This window comes from Lepus europaeus, chromosome 5 (genome assembly GCF_033115175.1).
Source record: "Lepus europaeus isolate LE1 chromosome 5, mLepTim1.pri, whole genome shotgun sequence".
Lineage (NCBI taxonomy): Eukaryota > Metazoa > Chordata > Mammalia > Lagomorpha > Leporidae > Lepus > Lepus europaeus.
This window is the reverse complement of record NC_084831.1, coordinates 53,076,736-53,096,986: the sequence shown is the minus strand read 5'-3', so window position 1 is coordinate 53,096,986 and position 20,251 is coordinate 53,076,736. Positions and strand designations below refer to the sequence as shown.

At 42.5% G+C, this 20,251-nt stretch overlaps 1 protein-coding gene across 3 annotated transcripts in view; it reads right to left on the bottom strand.

Moving 5' to 3' along the window:
- Positions 1-20,251, bottom strand: part of NFIA (nuclear factor I A) — a 394,118-nt gene that overhangs the window by 47,249 nt on the left and 326,618 nt on the right. For 2 of the 3 annotated variants that reach the window (XM_062191435.1, XM_062191437.1), the window contains exons 8-9: positions 16,664-16,842; positions 13,833-13,998 (exon numbers count right to left, since the gene is read on the bottom strand). In XM_062191435.1, the coding sequence (XP_062047419.1) occupies positions 13,833-13,998; positions 16,664-16,842 (345 nt within the window). The remainder of the gene's footprint in view (positions 1-13,832; positions 13,999-16,663; positions 16,843-20,251) is intronic. The other variant, XM_062191436.1, reaches the window with a different exon arrangement.

The following is a 20,251-nucleotide window of genomic DNA, read 5'->3' as shown; positions in this document are numbered from 1 at the left end:
TTTTTTTTTAAATGAAATATGATTGTGGCAAGCTAATTAACCTCTCCGAGTCTCTCTATATAAACAGTCTAGCATGATCAACATTTGCTCTGATTCTTCTAGCCTTTTAACAAAGGTTTTCCCCCTCTGTGAATGCTAACAGGAGACCTTCTCCAAGGAGCAAGGCAAAGATGGACTTATGGAAAGGTTGCACCCACAACATGGGAAATCCCCAGAATTCCACTGTGCTTTACATTAAATCAATGGAAACAAAAGCAACTATAAATTTCAAAATATGATTAGGGCTATTACACCTGCAAGATATCTTTCAACAATAAAAAAATAAAAAATCTTTCAAGGGTTGATATTATGATTAAAACAGTAAGGTGTACGTTGGCTCAACCTTTCTGAAAAGCATTGTGCTAATGTGTATCAAGAGGAATGTTTGCATTAGTAATTCCAATTCTAGAAATCTATCCTATGAAGATAATTAGAGCTGGAGACAAAAATATGTCTTAGGATTTGCTAGAGCATATTCCACAGCTTGATAAAATTAATATAGTAGAGAAATGGATAACAATTATTTAAAATAACATTTTCTTTTTTTGAATGAGGTATAAAATGCTAATTAGACATACTAATTATTGTATTCAGTATGATCCTAATCATCTTGCATATGTGTGTATATAATCACATACAAGACACACACTACTTTTTTTGTGTTTTTTTCCAACTTTACTTTCTAGTCTGATATACACAACTCAGTTATTTAAGTACATAAATTGGGACTATACTCTTGTAACTCATAATTTCTCATAGCTGAGAAAGGTAAGAGAAGATCATAGTATTTAAGACACATATACTTTTAAAAGTTCTTGGGAAATGGAATTAAAAGCTGTGTATTTTTGGTGACCAAAGATTTTGAAATCCACGCATAGTTTTTCCATAATATATGGTTTCCATGCATTTTAAAAATTATTTATTGGAAAGTCAGAGAGAGAAAGTGAGAGAGAGAGGGAGGGAGAGGGAGAGGGAGAGGGAGAGGGAGGGAGAGAGAGAGAGAGAGGGAGGGAGAGAGACACTTCTATTCCACTGGTTCACTTTCCAAATGCCTATAACAGCCAAGGCTGGGCCAGGATGAGGCCAGTAGGCTGGAACTCAATCTGGGTCTCCCACATGGGCAGCAGCTCCCAATACTGGAGCCACCACTTTCTGCCTGCAGAGTGCACATTAGCAGGAAGCTGGCATGGAGAGAGGGGCTGGGAATCAAACTGAGGCACTCCTACATGGGGTGCGGGAGTCCCAAGTGGTATCTTAACTGCTGCAACACCTGCGCCATCATGAACTTTCAGAAGACCCTTCATATGAAGGGCTTCAAAATTTTTGTACCAATAAAACCTTAACTTTTAATCCCATTTACTATAAACTTTTCAAAGTACCCTTGTACATACCTAGACACACACACACACAATATAGATATGAACATGCATTAAAAAAAAGATGGGGGAAACAAGATCAAAATGTTAATAACAGCTGATGATGGAAGAACATAAATTTCCTTTTTTATACTTTTCTGTATTTTCCATGTTTCCTACAATGCCATTTATTACCTGTATAAAGAAAATCTTAAATCTGCTGTCATCTCAGACATGACAAGTAATAAAACGCTGAGGCTGACACAAGACCTAAACAGGTTATGATAACCCAACTGCATGTGACCCCCCACACTGTCTCTTGCTTGGCAGCACTCTTACTCTCTTCTGCCCTGGTTTCTGTGTTTTGCACCTAATTCAGCGTACTCAGGACTGTGTCGTTCTTGAAATAATGGGGCGTCTTTTATGGAGTGTCTGAGGGTTTTCAAACGGAAGCTGTATAAGATTATTCCTCTAAACAGCACGTATACCTGATAGCCTAGGAAACACTGGACTTTAGGGCCCAACAGATCTGGTTTGAGCCTTGTCTCAGTTTCTTCTTTAACAGAGTGCTAACAATTCCAATTCTGTAGATTTATGATAACAAATGCTATCAAGATACACATCAAAATGCTGGATTTTTCAATCATTCTTTTCATGTTCTCTTTGTAAATTTAAACATTAAGAAACTAGACTGTACATACAATGAAGTGCTATTTAGAACAAATTATGACTTAAGATAATGCATGCACACTGGCATTCTGTGGGATCCTAAAGCACAACCTGTGACAAAATAATGGCGACTACAAATGAAAATGCAAACCTTACAATGCATTCACTGCCCCCGTGAGGGGAAAAGAGTATTATTCTTTACCAGAAAGGTCACGCATTTTTGCTATTATACCCCATGTTCAGGTTAGTGTAGCTTAGCACTATGTCTATAAAAATTGCCAAGGGTTTTATGACCTCTATCCCATGTATCAGTAGGTGATTTTGGCTGCTGTAGTAACTGAGGTATAAACAACACTGTTAGACAAATATTGCTTTTTTAATAAAATTTTTGGGGCTGGCGTTGTGGTGTAGTGGGTAAAGCTGCCTCCTGTAGTGCCAGTATCCCATATGGGTGCTGGTTCAAGTTCCAGCTGCTCCACTTCCGCTATAGCTCTCTACTATGGCCTGGGAAAACAATAAAAGATGGCCCAAGTCCTTGGGCCCCTGCACCTACGTGAGAGACCTGGAAGAAGCTCCTGGCTCCTGGTTTCAGATTGGTGCAGCTCTGGCTGTTGCGGCCATCTGGGGAGTGACCCAGTGGATGGAAGACTTCTCTCTCTCTAACTCTGCCTTTCAAATAAAATAAATAAATCTTGAAAAAAAAAAGATAATCTTAAAAAAAGATAATTTTTTTTAAACTTATTTGAAAGTCAAGAGTTACAGAGAGGGAGAAACACAGAGAGAGAGGTCTTCTATCTGCTAGCTTACTCCTCAGATGGCCACAACAGCCAGAGGTGGGCCAGGCTGAAGCCAGGAGCCAGAAGCCTCTTTCAGGTCTCCCATGTGGGTAGCAAAGGCCCAAGCACTTAGGCCATCCTCTGTTGCTTTTCCTAGGAGTAGGGAGCTGGATAGGAAGTAGAATAGCCGGGACTTGAACCAGTGCGCATATTCCCAGGATGCTGGTATCGCAGGTAGAGGTTTTACTTGCTATGCCACAATGCTGGCCCCTAATATTCTTTTAAAGATGTATGTATTCATTTATTTGAAAGGCACAGCAAGAAGGGGGCTAAAAGGGAGAAGAAGAAGAGAGAGAAATTTCACCTCCTGGTTCACTCTTCAAATGACTGCAACAGCCAGGGCTGGGCCAGGCTGAAGCCAAGAGCCAGGAATTCCATCTGGGTCTCCCACACGGGTGGCAGAGGCCCATATACTTGTGCCATCACCCACTGCTCTCAAGCACATTAGCCGAGAGCTGGATAGAAACGGAGCACGAGCACTCTGATAATGGGATGCTGGTGCCGCAAATGGTAGCTTAACTTGGTGTGCTACAACTTCTACCCAAGGCAAATAGTTTTAAAAATAAAGAAATTATTATATTTGATAGCAAAATTGGATTTTAAACTTAATGATGTCTTTCATTCTCATTAGATGAGGCACCAAAAAGTCCCCCAATGTCCAGCCCCCTTCCCTGAGTCAACCACTATTATCAGCTTCTGTCCTTCCCCATATAAAGCACACAGGTAGACACACACCTTCATCTCAGAGTAGCATTCTATACAGAACACATTTCCTCACACTGTCCTTTGTTGACTTAATATAACTTGAAGACTATTCCATGATTTCAAATAGCTCCATCTCTTTAAAGAGTTCTTAGTGGGGCTGGCGCTGTGGCATAGCAGGTAAACCTGCTGTGCTAGCATCCCATATGGGCACCATTCAAGTCTCAGCTGCTCCCCTTCTGATGTAGCTCTCTGCTGTGGCCTGGGAAAACAGCTGAAAATGGCTTAAGTCCTTGGCCCTGTACCCACATGGGCGACCTGGAAGAAGCGCCAGGCTCCTGGCTTTGGATCGGCCCAGCTCCAACCATTGTGGCCATTTGGGGAGTGAACCAGAAGATGGAAGACCTCTCTCTCTTTCTCTCTGCTTCTGCCTCTCTGTAACTCTGCCTTTCAAATAAATAAATAAATATTAAAAAAAAGAACAACAACAATTAAAGAGTCCCTAGTATGCAGCACTCATACTGGTGAATATTCAGGCAGCCAATGTCTGATTATAATCTGTACAGTGAATGCTTTATGTGCAATTTTGCTCTAGTGTCCAACTGTATACATGGTGTAAATTAAACATAAGCATTTAATATTTAGATAATATATATTTCAATGGTATGTAAAAGACTTAATTGTCCTCTGAAAAGGCTGAATCAATTTAATCTTTTAATAGTACAGAACACCTGTTTTCTACATACTTACTAATATCACATTAAAATATTTTTTGATTTTTGCTAATCTGATAGGTAAAAATGTTAATCATGTTTTATTTATTTTTTCAATAGAGACATTTATAATTTGAAAGGCAGAGTGACAGAAAGATGGGTGGTGGGGAGAGGGAGAGAATCTTCCATTCACTGGTTCACTTCTCAAATGGCTGCAATGGCCAGGGCTGGGCCAGACAGAAGCCAGAAACCAGAAGCCTCTTCTGAGTCTCCTGCATGGGTGCAGGGGCATAAGGCATTTGAGCCATCCTCTGCTGCTTTTCCTAGGCCATCAGCAGGGAGCTAGGTCTATATTGGAGCAGCTGGGACAGGCAGCTTTACTGCTATGCCATGATGGAAACCCCCTTTCTTGCCTTTCTATTGGATTATTGCATTTTTTCTTACCAACTTTTGAAAAACATATATTAGATCATTAACACCTTTGTTACATCTGTTGCAAATATTTTTTTCCTCTTTGTCTCTTGACTTCATTTTTATGTGTTATTGATACTTCTATTTTATTATTATTATTTTCATTTTATTTTAAAGGCAAACAGAAAGATGTATCTTTGGGTTCACTCCCCAAATGCTTGCAACAGCCAGGGCTTGGCTGCACCAAAGTCATGAGCATGGAACTCCATCCAGGTTTCCCATAAGGGAGGCAGGGGCCCATCATCTGCTACTTCCTAGGGTACTCATCAGCCAGAAGCTGGGTCAGAAAGCAGAGGAGCTGTTGCCTGAACCAGGTACTCGGATACAGGATGCAAGCAGCATAATTGCTATGCCAAATACCTGCCCGCTCATTATTGATACTTTTTTTTTTTTTTTTGACAGGCAGAGTGGACAGTGAGAGAGAGAGACAGAAAGGTCTTCCTTTGCCATTGGTTCACCCTCCAATGGCCGGCGCAGCCGGCGCACCGTGCTGATCTGAAGCCAGGAGCCAGGTGCTTCTCCTGCTCTCCCATGGGGTGCAGGGCCCAAGCACTTGGGCCATCCTCCTCTGCACTCCCGGGCCACAGCAGAGAGCTGGCCTGGAAGAGGGGCAACTGGGACAGAATCCGGCGCCCCAACCGGGAATAGAACCCGGTGTGCTGGCGCCGCAGGCGGAGGATTAGCCTATTGAGCTGCGGCGCTGGCCACATTATTGATACTTTTAGAGTAGGATTTATCAGTCTTCCTTTTCATGTTTTTTTTATTACTTAGGCCATGAAGCTATAATATTCCAATAAACTTGCTGTGCATTTCTTATTTTATGACATAACAGCCCCCTTCCCCCCACCAGGTGAAACTCACTTTGAGGCAAGGAACTTAATTTCCTCTAGAATTCTACTCAGCTGTTCCAATACATTTAATTGCATAATCTCTTTCCCACCTCTAACACGAAACACTTTATAGATTTGAGTCTGTTTCCTAATCCCCCAATTCAGAAGAAAAAAAAGTAGAACATAATAGGGATAGCAGCAGTGCTGATGAATGAGTCAAAATCCGGGTGGAAACAGCAAAGAGCGGGAAGCTCCCGGCACTTGTGGCATCAGCTATTGACTAAGAGCAAGCAGGAACGATGGGAGCTTTTGGAACTGTTCTGTACCCTGTCTTGGCGTTGGTTACAAGAATCTGTGATGCTATGAGAACTCACAGTACTGTACATCTGAGTGAATTTGTATTGAATGCAAAGTAAAAAAACAACTTTAAAGTACGTAATGAAAAAGTATTTTGTGAAAAACCAGCCACTAATGCATTATTTTTCCTGTTATAATCTACTGCTTCTTCTCTGAGAAAAGGAAACACAGCCCCGTATCTCCCTAGATCTTCTGCTCTCTTCTTTTCCATGCTAAAAAGATATTTGTAGGAACAGCAGCCAATTCATACTAAAGCATACATGACTACTAATGACTTCATCAATACTTGGATTTCTCCTCATAGGTTTTTTTTTTTTTAAAGATTTGTTTTTATTTATTTGAAAGGCAGAGTGACAGAGAGAAAAGGAGACACACACACAGAGAGAGTGAGAGAGTGAGAGAGTGAGAGAGTGAGAGAGAGAGAGAGAGAGAGAGAGGAGAGAGGAGAGAGCAAGAGAGACAGATATTCCACACAGTGGTTCATTCTCTACATGTCCACAGTGGCCAGGAGCCCAGAGCTCTATCCAGGACTCCCACATGGGTGCAGAGACCCAAGTACCTGGGCCATCATCTGCTGTTTTCACAGGTGCATTAGCAAGGAGGTGGATAGGAAGCAGAGTAGCCAGGACTAGAACTGGCACTCAGTTATGAGACATGGGCACTGTGACACAATGCTTGCCTCTCTCCCTACAGGGTTTTTACAGCAGTGAACACACACACACACACACACAATGGAAGGCTGAGGTTAACACAAAGATACTCATGCTACAGCAAGCAGAGGAACTCCAGGTTGAAGGCAGCTCAGAGTGAATCGCAGCTCCACCATCCCTGCCTGAGTGACCCTCAGAGTGAGAAAGATCCCCTCTCTCTCCCTCCATGAGAATGGAGGGCCTTCCTGATTAAGGTGGCAGGATTATTGGGAGGGAGAAGTGAGAAGATATATATCAAGACATTTTTTAAAGCACTTAACACATTAGTAAAAGCCAAATTCTTCATTGTTATTGACTTCAGACTTGGGCAGGACATTATAGCTCCCCACATGAGCAGAAATGTGGTCATTTGCTTAATTACCATAGGCAGTAGAAAGAGCAGGGCCAGGTGTGTGTTTGAGTCCCTAGCAAAGTAGTATAGGATTGGGGAAAGCAAAGCCACTTTCTAATCCCGGTTTTCTTGTCTATAAAATCCTGGCCTCAAAGGAGTCTCAGGAATGCAGAAGTTTTTCTAACCAAAACCCACAGTACCTGTTCATTATACACTAGACAATTTCCATCCAACTCACAGATCTATTGTTATATTCTTGGTTCAACAGGTTCATATTCACTCATGTAATTTATGTATACATAGGACTCATCAGAGAGAGAAACAAATAAAGGACACTTATTATTACATGCTTCTATGGTAGTAGAGCTCTAAGCTTTTTTTTTTTTTTTTTAATCACAATTCATAGCTGAGAAGGCCTAGAGGAAAATGCTTGAATCCTTTAAATTGAGTTCTGTATTCCTAATTAATTAAAATGGGAGCAGCAGATGCTTGTTTATCTTCCATAATAATTCAAGAGTGATTTGTTCTTTCCAGTGTAATTCTAGGATATGATGACAATCTTTATTTCTGGAAAAAATGGGGAAAAGTCCATTTCTATAGGATGACTTTGGTTCCAATCTACTGTATGCAAGCTGGATCTTTGGTACAAATTAACACAAAGTATCGTGGATTTGAATTATCATACCACAAAGAGATCCTGTTCTGGAGTTGCTGTCCTCAGGATTCTAATATTTCTTAGAGAATTCTTTCATTGTATCACATGGCCAGAAAGGAAACTTCCCAATTAATGAGGTGATGTTGCGGAAACCTCAGTAACTGCAAAGAGCTGCGGCAGGCAGGGCGTTCTGAGGATCAGTCTCAGCAGGAAGATGTCCCATGGGCATCGCCCATCTTCTGTGGTTTTGGAACCTCCCTGGAGCTTCTGATCCCTACCCTCACCCAGAGCTGCTCCTCCTGCGCTCTTCCTGTCTCTGGATGGTGGCTCCACCCTCCTAGTAGCCCAAATCAAGAACCTAGCAGTCCTGGTTGAGCTTTGCTCACATCTCCCCTTCTCCTACCACCCCACTTAGAGCTGCGTCCTGCTTTCACCACTCCCAACTGTCCTTGCCTCATCTGCCCAGGTCACACTTAACACATTCCCATCTGACATCCTAACTACCTTTTGTATGCCATATTTTGTTTGTTGTATTTTTACCCTCTGTAAAATAAAAGTTTCATAAGGTCAGAGGTTTTCATCTCTTTTATTCCCTGCTGAATCTCCTAGCACCTAGAGGTGTAACGATGCTCGATAAATGTTGATTGAGGCACAGGCATTTGGCATGGTTAAGTCACCACTTAGGATGTCCACATCCCATACCAGAGTACCTGGCTTCAAGTCCCATCTCTGTTTCTGATTTCAGCCCAATGCTAATGCACATGCCAGAGGCTGCAGGTGATCAGGTACTTGGGCCCCTGCCACTCACATAGGAGACTTGGATCAAGCTCCCAGCTCCTGGTTTTGGTATGGCTGTCTCCTGGTTGTCACAGGTATTAGGTAGTAAATGAGCAGATGGGAGGTCTCTCTATTTCTCTTTGTCTTTTTCTGCTCTGTGGATAGTAAACTAAGTGACTAAAAATTTTAAAAACATTTGTTGAGGGGCTGGCACTGTGGCATAGTGGGTAAAGTCACCACCCATGGTGCCAGCATTGCATATGGGCACCAGTTCAAGTTCTAGCTGCTTCATTTCTGATCCAGCTCCCTGACAGTGTGCATGGGAAAGCAACTGAGGATGGCCCAAGTGCTAGGCACCTGCATCCACATGGGAGACCTGGATGAAGCTCCTGGCTCCTGGCTTTGGCTTAGCCCAGGCCTGGCCATTGTGGCCATTTGGGGAGTGAACCAGTGGACTGAAGACCTCTCTCTCTCTCTGTCTCTCTCTCTCTCTCTCTCACTGTAGCTCTTTCAAATAAGTAAAATAAATCCTTAAAAAATTTTTGTTGAATGAATGAAAGAGGGGCCCTTCTCACTGGGTAGGGAACCCCACAAACGCAGGTTAGTAGTGGGAATGCAGCACAGCCACTGTGAGTTGCTCTTACAGATTACGCCTTCTGTTTGTCATGGATCCTGAAGAGACATGGCCTAGTCCAACACTGTTGCCAAACACATCCACGGTGTAAAAACTGTCCTTGGGAGAAAGCAGAACTTTGTTATCCCCACCTCTACACTTTCCTGATTTGTAGGGCACTGGTAAGGATTTTCCCCATTAAAATACATTTATTTCATAGGCAAATACATTTTGTTTTCCAGCTCTGCCTTACCCCTGTTTTTCTGGCCACAGCTGCGAAGTTTGCTATTAGTGCCAGAGGCAACTGATTAGTTAAGAAATACATACTCTGCTCTAGGCTGGCATCCATTTGTATTTCATTGGAAAAGGATATTAAAAATGATGCCTTGGACTTTTAACTGTCTGCAGCACAGCCCAGCACATCTGTCACCCTTGCTCTCCTGACAATCTGCTGATGAGAGTAGGGAGAGGGGGTCACGCCATTCCCATGAACAGATAAGGAGTTGAGGCCCAGAAAAATTGGTCATGTAGGAGGCCCCAGACATTATTTCCCATCTTTAATTTTTGAAATTTTATTTTAATGCAAGCCATCTCAAACCCCTAAACAGAAAAGGCTGTCCTAAGTTATACAATTAGAATTTTTGAAAAAAAAAAAAAAAGACTTCATTTTGGACATGTTGTAGGGATGTTGAACATCTGTACTTAATACCCTGCCATGGTATTTCTTCTTACTAAAGCTGAGATCTAAAAAATTGACACAGATAAACAGCATCCAACCACCCTGTGGTGTGGGTTTAATCTCTAAGAAAACACATGACTTGTGGAATTAGTTTTGCCCCAAATTTTAGCCATCCCCCCTAGTTTCTACCTACCTTCTCTTAAAGCACCAGAATATTGTCCCTACTAAATAGCTTAGACATCGTCCCCTCCAAAACATCTTTACCTAACACCCATGCTAGGACCAAGTCCCCTCAACCTCCAGGTCGGCCCCCAGCATCTCTGCATGCCTTTATCCCAGCACTGCCCTACGGAAACGACCTGCCTACCAGCTGTTGCCCTCCAGAAATCACCATTTCTTGAGAGCAGGGAATAATCACCTTTGTATCCCAAGCAGCTAACACAGTCTTGGTACTAGATAGATGCTCGATATACAAAGGCTGAATAAATGAGTGGCTAGAAGACAGCTATCACGAGGACTGGCGAGGGAGGGGAGCTGACGAGGTGACGTCACTTCTGGCACTCCTTCCCTTCCACACACTTTGGCTCCTCTCCACCTTCTCATTTGCTGTTCTCTGGATGGTAGAATTTTGAAGTAGAAACTGGATGTGACTAGTCCCGCCCCTTCCTCACCTCTTTCTTTTAAGGAGTCAGGGCTAGCAAGAGGTTCAACAACACCTGCACCTCCATGCCCTCAGCTGTACCCCAAGGAGGAAGGTCTGTGGAAGTCTAGTGCTGCCAGGTCTGGGGAGTTACACCAGTGTGATCCAGGGGTTCAGTGTAACGGAGCACATCTGCTGTGTGTTATGTTAAATTCACTAGCAGTGAAGGTGATGCTCCATCTTCCAACTCATTGGTCTCTTGTATTCTGTTCATCAGTTTATTTAGCAATCAGGGCATGGGAGAAGGTCCTACGATTTTTGGTGGTGGCCTTTCAATCCTTTCCCAAAGAAGATGAGTGGGAGTTTTTGGAAAAAAAAAAAAACTGAGATTTTTAATTGGAAAGGCTTTTCCTGTGCTATAAATTGCAACTCTCCCAGCCTGTCACTGTCTTACTAATAAGGCAGAAAATGGTAAGTTATATATTGCTGTGAAGCGACACATCACTGTGAATTCGGCACACTTTAGAAAAGCCCAACCACAGGGGCTAAATTTTAGGATGTTAAAAACAAAAACCTTTCTACACCTTCAGTAGAAGGTTTTGTTTTGTCTACATCTTTGGAAACCTGTGATTCAAAAAGTAGGATCATATTACTGATGTCAAACTTTGGCTTGTCATTCCTGATGCTCTCTTCTCCCCCAGAACTTTTATACATGGCTCTAATTACTATGCGACCATAAGAGTTGGGTCTGCCACAACCCCCCACCATCCTTCCTCACACAATGCTGAAAAATGATCAGGGATAACAGGTACCTTTGTATGTAAGGCATTCAGTTCATTCCATAGAGGAGAGTTCAGAACTATGGACCCAAAGGCACCAACTAGATGGAGGGGTTGAATAGCTTCTCCATACCCTACAGTGATCCTCCACCATGGCCCAAGTCTGAGGCCTTCCACTAGGTAAGAGTTTGGGCAGGTAATAAAAATATGCTCCAATTTGATTGGTGAGGTGCTTGTAATCATGGCTAATTTCACACAACCTTGCCAGGCAAGTATTTTCACCTACATTTTATGAGAGGAAACTGATTCAAAGCAGAGTGCAGTAAGTGATCTGAACAGCGGACACTCGAGCCTCTCTCCTTGAGGCTCCAATAGGCAACATATTGGTATTTCCACAGTGCCTCAGCTGAGCCTCATCCCCCTTACTGTAAAACTCACTAAGTACCGCAGGTGAGGAACAGATGGGATATCACTATGAGGTTTTCAAAAGACTGTGGCAATGTCTTGTGCAGATAAGAGCAGGAACAAACACTATGCAGAGAGGCATGTGCAGGCACAATAAGCAAGTGGCTGCCAATCTCTAAGTCAATATCCCCAGTGAATAGATGGAAGTAGAGTTTGTGGACAGTTATTTCTCTGGTTTATTTGAAGATGCTACATATATACACAATAAGCTGGGTACTCCCACTAACCTTTGCTTCTCACAAATTCCTTCCTGAGCTGAACTTCCAAGGTGCAGAGTCCAAATCCAGCTTGATAGCATTGGTGTTGAACATGCAGGGCAGGAAGGGATGTTTCCTCCTTCACTAACAGGTGTTGGACCACTTCTTACAAAGAGAAGTAGGCCTCTTCAAAATTGTCCCTGGACCTTTGATCTCTTTGCTAAAGATACAGAATCTATGCACAAGGCCCTGTGCTTCTGCATGTGTTATCTAAATGCACAATATTGGATAAACCAAGGTGGCTCACTCTCTCATACTTGTCCATGAGGGATACTAACCATTTTGGATTCAGTATCCCCAGAATCAAATCTACTGAACACAGCACAGAGATGCATCTCTCTGGCCCTTTGTCACCTGTTTCCATTATTGTTATGATTCTAACATTGAATGCAAAGAAGCTCAAGGCCCTAGATCTTCATTATTATACTCGTCTAAATGACTGTCCAATTCCAAAGTGTACGTTAACAAAACATCCTTCCGCCTACTCCCTCCCATTCAACTCCTATTAAAGGTGATCAACTTTTTGGCCGGTGCCGTGGCTTAACAGGCTAATGCTCCGCCTTGCGGCGCTGGCACACCGTGTACTAGTCCCAGTTGGGGTGCCGGATTCTATCCCGGTTGCCCCTCTTCCAGGCCAGCTCTCTGCTATGGCCCGGGAAGGCAGTGAAGGATGGCCCAAGTCCTTGGGTCCTGCACCCGCATGGGAGACCAGGAGAAGCACCTGGCTCCTAGCTTCGGATCAGCGCAGTGCGCCGGCCACAGCAGCCATTGGAGGGTGAACCAACAGCAAAGGAAGACCTTTCTCTCTGTCTCTCTCACTATCCACTCTGCCTGTCAAAAAAAAAAAAAAAAAAAAAAAAAAAAGGAGAAAAAGAAAAAAAGGTGATCAACTTTTTGACTCTAACACTCCTTTCCTGGTCTGTTCTCGTATCTCTTCCTCTGTGAGTCCTTGCCTCAAGTCTTACCTTCTTTGAAGACCTCCTTTAAGGCTCTCCTTAAGGGTCATTTCCCAGAATTCCTACCCTTTCTTACAACTGATCTCTCTCTAAAGCTTTATGGGAGGTACTTATCATGGCATCTATCACGGCTAGACCATCCATCACTTGGGAACTCTAGCCATCTCTTTCTGTCATTATTGCAGGCACTAATAAAAGCCACATTTGTATGTTCAAGCTATTTCTATCCACTTGACATCTCTAAAGTATCTGGAAATATCTGGAGAACTGTTCACTTTCTAGTTCATCAAGGAATCATTCCCATCATCTAAAAAGGTTTTGAAATCCTATATCCTCTGATTGACTGTTCCCAGACAGTTCAGGGAACAGCCAAGAGTTCTTTTCCCTTTCCAGCCAATTCTACCCGCTATCTCTTTCTTCTGCCAAGCCTGGCCATACAACTGCCATGGCTACTCGCTCTGATCTTCTGCCGGGCTCTTAGTCGTGGCAAATGTTCAATGCAGACACCTTTGAATTGATACTTTGCTCTGAATGCTTTTTCCCTATTTGATGTCTATGGCATATAACTTTATGTCATTAACTACACTTCCCTTGGACTGCAAGTTCCTGGAAGGCAGGGCTTTACAGAAGACTGAGGAACATTTTACTGTTAAGAATGCACGCAAGTCGATGCAGTTTGGTGATCATGGGTATAGCAGTCAAAGCCACTTAATACACAATTTTTAATAGTTTATATCTTGATTTTAGTCCCAGGCATGTAATTACACTGCCTTGTCCACCTAAACATCCAGCTGTTTTTCCACATCTGGTGTAGTTGATGGTACCCGAGACTGCAGTTCACTTTGATTCTGGCCTCGGCTCTGAAAAACCACGGTACCACCAGCTCTGGAGTATGTGGCTACAGACATAGCCTACGCAGTGAAAGACAAAGCTTACACGTGAATCCAAGTGCACAGGGCTTTGTAAAGTGGCCGGCGCCTTGTCTCAGTCATACTTACTTGGTGAGGTGGGGGAGGCTGCGCCTCCTTCTGTTGATGTGGTTGGAGGCTTTGTGTCTGGCACCGGCAGAGGCACAGGCCTGGCCATCGGTGGTGGCGGTGGCGGTGGCAACATTGGGGTAGGAAGGAATGGGTTGTGCACCTTGCCTTGGCTGCTTCCGTTGGGCTACAAGAGTGGGGAAAAACAAAATGCACACAAGGAAAAGAAGAAACAAACATCAACCATTAGCTGCTTCTGCAAACAGATTCAATGTGTACCTTTAATGTAAATTACTAAGTATCAGGAGCTGCATGAATGCTTCCCTAAGCCTACACGGATGCAGAATTAGTAGGTCCTATTGCTCAGGCATCCCATGAAAGGTCCAGTTAGGCACACATGCTCAGTGCATCCTAAGCCTATCTTTTGTACTACACTGTCCTCTGCATTTGGTTCCATAAAATCACCCGTCAATGATCACTCTAGATTTGTTACTCAAGTAATGAGCTTTTCCGTAGAACATTTTGGTTTTGTATTAACTGTTACCTTCATCACTGTTCTCATGAGTATTAAATATTTATTTAATATCTAAGTGTTTTATGGACTGGGGTATTATTCCATCGTGTCTATTTTCATAGGTACAAAGTTTTCTAAATATGCATCTGAGATGAAAAATACCAATATTTTATTTTCACTCTGCAAAGTTGATATTATATAATATTTAATAAATGTGTTAAGTGAACATAAAAAATTCTTTCACATATTGTATAACATCAGGCACAGAGGCTTTAGAATTCAGCTGTCAAAAATCTGGTAGGGAAAAATATCACTTCTAGTTCTGATTTAAATTATATAAGCACATGCCATAAGAGTCATATTTATTTGGCTGCCTGATGTTACAACAAAGAACAGCTCTCTAACAAAAGAAAGTTTCCTTCCAAAGACAGCAATAAAATTCATTTTATTTTCAAGTTTTCTGCAACAGTTCTATGAAAAGACTCGCCTTCAGCTCTGTAAAATTTTGATCACAATGCAAAACTGGCCATTTGACAGTCATATAGGATGACATTATGGTATTTTAAAAAGTGTTGAAATTGGGGCCTGGAATTATTGGTTGGTGGGTAAAGCTGCCACCTGCAGTGCTGGCATCCCATATGGCACTAGATTGAGTCCTGGCTAATAGCCTGAGAAAGCAACAGAGGATGTTCCAAGTGCTTGGGTACCTATACCCACATGGGAGACCCCGAAGAAGCTCCTGGCTCTGGCTTCAGCTTGGTCAAACCCTGGCCATTGTGGCCATTTGGGGAATGAACCAGCAGATGGAAGATGTCGCTCTCTCTCTCTCTCTGTCTGGAACTCTCTCTATATAACTCTGCCCTTCGAATAAATAATAAATAAATCAAATACATAATAAGTAAACCTTTTTTAAAAATCTGGAAATGTAGAAATCATATGTGTGATCCCTGTGATTGGCTTAGTTTTTTCATTGTTTCCCAAAGGACTTCTTTTTTCCATTGCATTTCCAGAGCTTAGTGTCATTCTTCGGCCAACAATCACAGCTCACATTCAGGCTGTCGTCCCCAACCAAAATTCAGCTGGAGGAGATGCTGCTGTCCTAGGCTTCTAAGTTCAAGCTCACTAATTCTGCAGAGGCAGATTCCCGCCTCCTCCCCCTGCCCCCATCAAGATCCTCTTACATATTTAGTGTTGCTCCTCGAAGACTATCTCGTCTGACCATCAGAAGGCTAGGCTTTCTTGCCAGTGAACCTGCCTCTGCGTTTTTTTCTGAGTGGGCTGAAAGTCCATAAGTGAACGCTTTAGACTAAGCCTAGCGAATGAATACATAAGCAAGAAGGGGAAAAAAGGCACTGTATTGATTTGTTGTCTAGACAGAAATGTATCTGCTAGCACATCACCAGACATTAGTCAAAGCTGCCTGTTTGGGCTCAGATTTGCAGAATCAGGTATTTCTGCAAGGGAAGAAAACCACGGATAGGGCAGTGTGATATAATATCTCATATTAGGCAATACTAATTACAGCTAATTTGTGACTTCATGTGCAGTTGTCAGGAGAAAAGGAGAACTAAATTTGGCTTTAGGCTGGTCATTATTTATTCTCATTTTTGGTCTTGGGATATGACTGTCCATCATAAGCTTTTAGTTTTGCATTTGAAACAAAACTTGTGATTTTTTAAAAGGCACTTTTACATTTGGAATGTTCTTCCAAATTGTGATTATATGGTTTATTTGAGGAAAAAATGAAAACATTCATTTGATGTTATTGAACACTGTTTAGCTTTATGCAAAGATAAGTGGGAAAGATAACTATTTGCAGAAATAACAAACCATAATAAACTGTACTTCTAGCATCTTGAGTTCAAGTACTGGTCAACTTGATCTAAAGTGTTAGAAGACTGTATTTTTAAAAAATATCAACTTAGCTGATCTGAAACATCTGTCTTCCTTACCCCCCTACCTCTCCCAACCACCCAAAATCATTATTTAAAATTATTTGGTCTTTCTATTTTGTTAACTGTAGGAGCCCTAGGGTTAGAATGCATGAGGTGGAATTATCAGCCCACAGAACTTAAAAGGTTATATGGTTCACCCTGGAGATGATTTATATCCATAAACATGACAGTTGCAAACTTAACACAAACACTGTTTTGAAACCCCGGTCAATCACTCTTAGAGCAAGTTAACTTTCCCACAATCTAGAATAAATATGACATTTGCCTGCAGCCAGCCAGCACAACATCAGAGCACAATGTCATGTGGTCATAAGGTCTCCCCCTGTTATTTTTACATTCAGTTAACATTTCTAAAGAAATGGAAAAAAGAGAGGTTTCCTTACATTGAGGAACCCCACCTGTCCAGCCTGCTGACCAGCATCAGGGCAGACAAGTTGGACAAACTCTTTCAGCGTCTCCTGAGGGTGATAGCGGATGGCTGGGTGTGAGAAGTAAGGCCCAGGCTGCTGGATGATGGGTGACGTCGGAAAATGAAGAGTTGATGGCGTTGCATGCGGACTTGCTGTGGGAAGAGAAAACACCAGCGTTAGTTGGGAAGGGAAGGCCTTGCTCTGCACAGCTGAACCTGATTCAACTTCCTCTTTTTTTTCTCCTGGCCCAGTTCATAGGATGGCTCAAGTGACCGAATTTAACACTGAATCCATCTGATAGATTTTCTTCCTGAAGGCTCTAAGACAACATGGAAGTTAGATTAGGGTAGAGTTTCAAGCTGTCTCTCTATTTTCAGTGGACATGAGTTATACAGGCATTAATAATCCTTGGTGAAGCCAAAGATTATTCATTACCTTAAGAGCCTTTTTAATGAAGCAAGCAATAAAAAATGTATTTGGTAGATGAGACCTGATTGAACTGACATTACACATGACAAATTCGAGTGTGCACATATGGGTCCCCTTTCATGCTGAGCTATCCACAGACAATAATTCATTGTTAACGTTCTTATACCCCTTTCAAGGAAATTTCTAGGGACTAATTCAGGGTGAAATTTTTTTGAAGTATGTAGTAAATGATCACTTAATGAACCTGTACAATTTGGATGCCTCACTTTACATAGGAAGTCTCAGTCTCTTTCTCTCTCTCTCTCTCCCTCCCTCCCTCTCTCTCTTTCTCCCTGCCTTTTCAAAGCCACAGTGAGAAATGTAGAGCAGGGAAACCTGCAGGCTGAGTAGGCAGTGACCCTCGTGAAAATGTTGGCCCTCTGCCCACAAAAACTGATAAAGGAAAAAAAAAAAACTGCTTCCTTACATTTGAATTCTGATACATTTCATTTGTCCAAGAAGATATATTATACACCAAACTGTATGTGAGGCACTTAATAATTTCTTTTAAAGAACTGTATTTATTTGAAGGCAGAAAGGAAGAGATGGAGATAGAAAGAATGTGCAAGCGCATATAGTCCCATCCAATGGTTCCCTCATCAAATGCTTATAACGACCAGGACTGGGGTGGGTGGAAGCCGAAAGCTGTGAACTCTACCAAGGTCTCCCATGTGGGTGGCTGGAACCCAATTACTTGAGCCATCATCGCTGCCTCCCAGGGTCTACATTAGCAGGAAGCTGGAGTTAGAAGCTGAAGCTGGGTATTAAATCCATGTACTCTGATATGGGATAAGGCATCTTAACCAATGTCTTAACCACTAGGGTAAATGCCTGCCCCATTAATAATTTTTCTAAGAGAATCTTTGCCCTTTGGAAGAATGATTGAGAAAACCATCTGGAGGGTTAAGAGCAACACATGTTAAGTGTTGAAGACACTCAAACCAAGCCAAGCTAAGATGATAGCTCTTTCTTTCTTTCTTTCTTTCTTTCTTTCTTTCTTTCTTTCTTTCTTTCTTTTTCTTTCTTTTCCTTTTTCTTTTTTCTTTTTTCTTTTTTCTTTTGACAGGCAGTTAGACAGTGAGAGAGAGAGACAGAGAGAAAAGTCTTCCTTTTTTCTGTTAGTTCACCCCAGCCACAGCCAGTGCACCCGCCACAGCCAGTGCACTGCGCCAATCCGAAGCCAGGAGATCCGAAGACCAGGCCTCCTTCTGGTCTCCCACGTGGGCGCAGGGCCCAAGGACTTGGGCCATCCTCCACTGTCTTCCTGGGCCACAGCAGAGAGCTGGGCTGGAAGAGGAGCAACCAGGACAGAATCCGGCGCCCCAACCGGGACTAGAACCTGGAATACCGGCCCCGCAGGCGGAAGATTAGCCAAGTGAGCCGCAGTGCTGGCCTATAGCTCTCATTTCTCAGTGAGGGCCAGAGAAAGCTCCCCCCAAATTAGGGGAGATGAGAGTATTTACCTGTCCTTTGCATTTTTACAGTTAACTCCAGGAGGTCTTACAAAGAGAAAACACAGGAATGCTCCATTTAGGGAGAATAAGACCTTCTAATACCAATAATGCCTCATAAAACTGTAGAGAAACCCAAGTAAGATGGGCACCTTATCTACCAGTGTCCTACTGGCATACTAAGGCTATATAACAGAATGTATGGCTGTTGATGGCTGGGCATGGGGCTTTTGTTCCTTAACATAATCTCCTTATGATTGGGGCATTTTCTTTTCTTTTCTTTTTTTTTTAAGATTTTTTTTTCCAATTTATTTGAGAAGTAGAGTTATAGAGAGAAGGAGACACACAGAGAGGTCTTTCATCCGTTAGTTCACTCCCCAAATGGCTGCAACAGACAGAGCTGGGCTGATTCAAAGCTAGGAGCCAGGAGCTTCCTCTGGTCTCCTACATAGGTGCAGGGGCCCAAGGACTTGGGCCATCCTCTGCTGCTTTCCCAGGCACATAAGCAGGGAGCTGGATTGGAAGAGGAGTATCTGGGACACGAACTGGCACCCATATGGGATGCTGGCACTGCAGGTGGAGGCTTAGTCTACTATGCCAAGTGCTGGCCCTATAACTGGGGCATTGTCTGACTAATGATTGAGATGGCAAGGAGTGTATGGTTCAGACAGGCATCTGAAGTCTTTAAGGTGAGGAAATGTGGGTGTGGAGTGGAAGCAGTAGTACAGCTCATGTCTTGCAGAGGATCTGATGGAATCCTACCCTTCATGCACCCTTCAGTCTATTCAATTAATATTCATGGGTGCTTATTATGGGCTTGAGAGATAAAGGTTAGAAAAAGAGGTGAAGTTTTGCCCTCAACCAACTGAGGACATCTTGAACGTAACCTACTTGAAGCAGACTTTCCATCATGCTTCCCTTACAAACTTATTCTTTTCTCTCATCCTCATCTTGGCACGCAGCTTTTCCACCTACTTAACTATTCACTGTCATATCCCCAGAACCAAGTATGGCATTCAAGAAATATATATTGAACGTATACTGAATGATTGAATAAGTGAGTGGTACAGGAGTTAATAAACTAATCACTCAAATAAACTGAGAATAAGGCTTGTCAGAAACAAACCGTGGTTTGTGTAGCTAGCAAACAGCTCACCAAAAGAGCTTGTAAGAAAAACTGGCAAAACTTAAGACTTCATACAATGACTGATAACTGTTGGCATCTATTATTATCTCTGAGTTAACACCCTCAGGCTAAAAAGTTAAATGTTTCTGGTCATTGCTTACTCTGGAAATTGTGCTATTAGCTTTAAAGAATCAAAGGAATTTTTTGTTTTTCATCTAAAGTGGTGCAGTCAAGAAAGTTTGATCCAGGACTCCTATTTGACTGGATAGCTTCTAATTAATGATGGAAGGTGGTTTTCCCAAAGTAAGCTGGGAATGTACACGGATACACTCAAGTTTTGCAACATGTCAAACACAAAGGTGGGAACTCCACTGTCAAGAGCACCCTGGGAGGTTGACCTTAAAGATAAAGTGGCATTGCCTCAGGTACTCAGTGGAAAGTGATGAGTGAGTGATAGATTATGACATTGTGGTGGCCAACAGAGAATGCCCAAGGGAAAACTCACTTGAGCAAAGA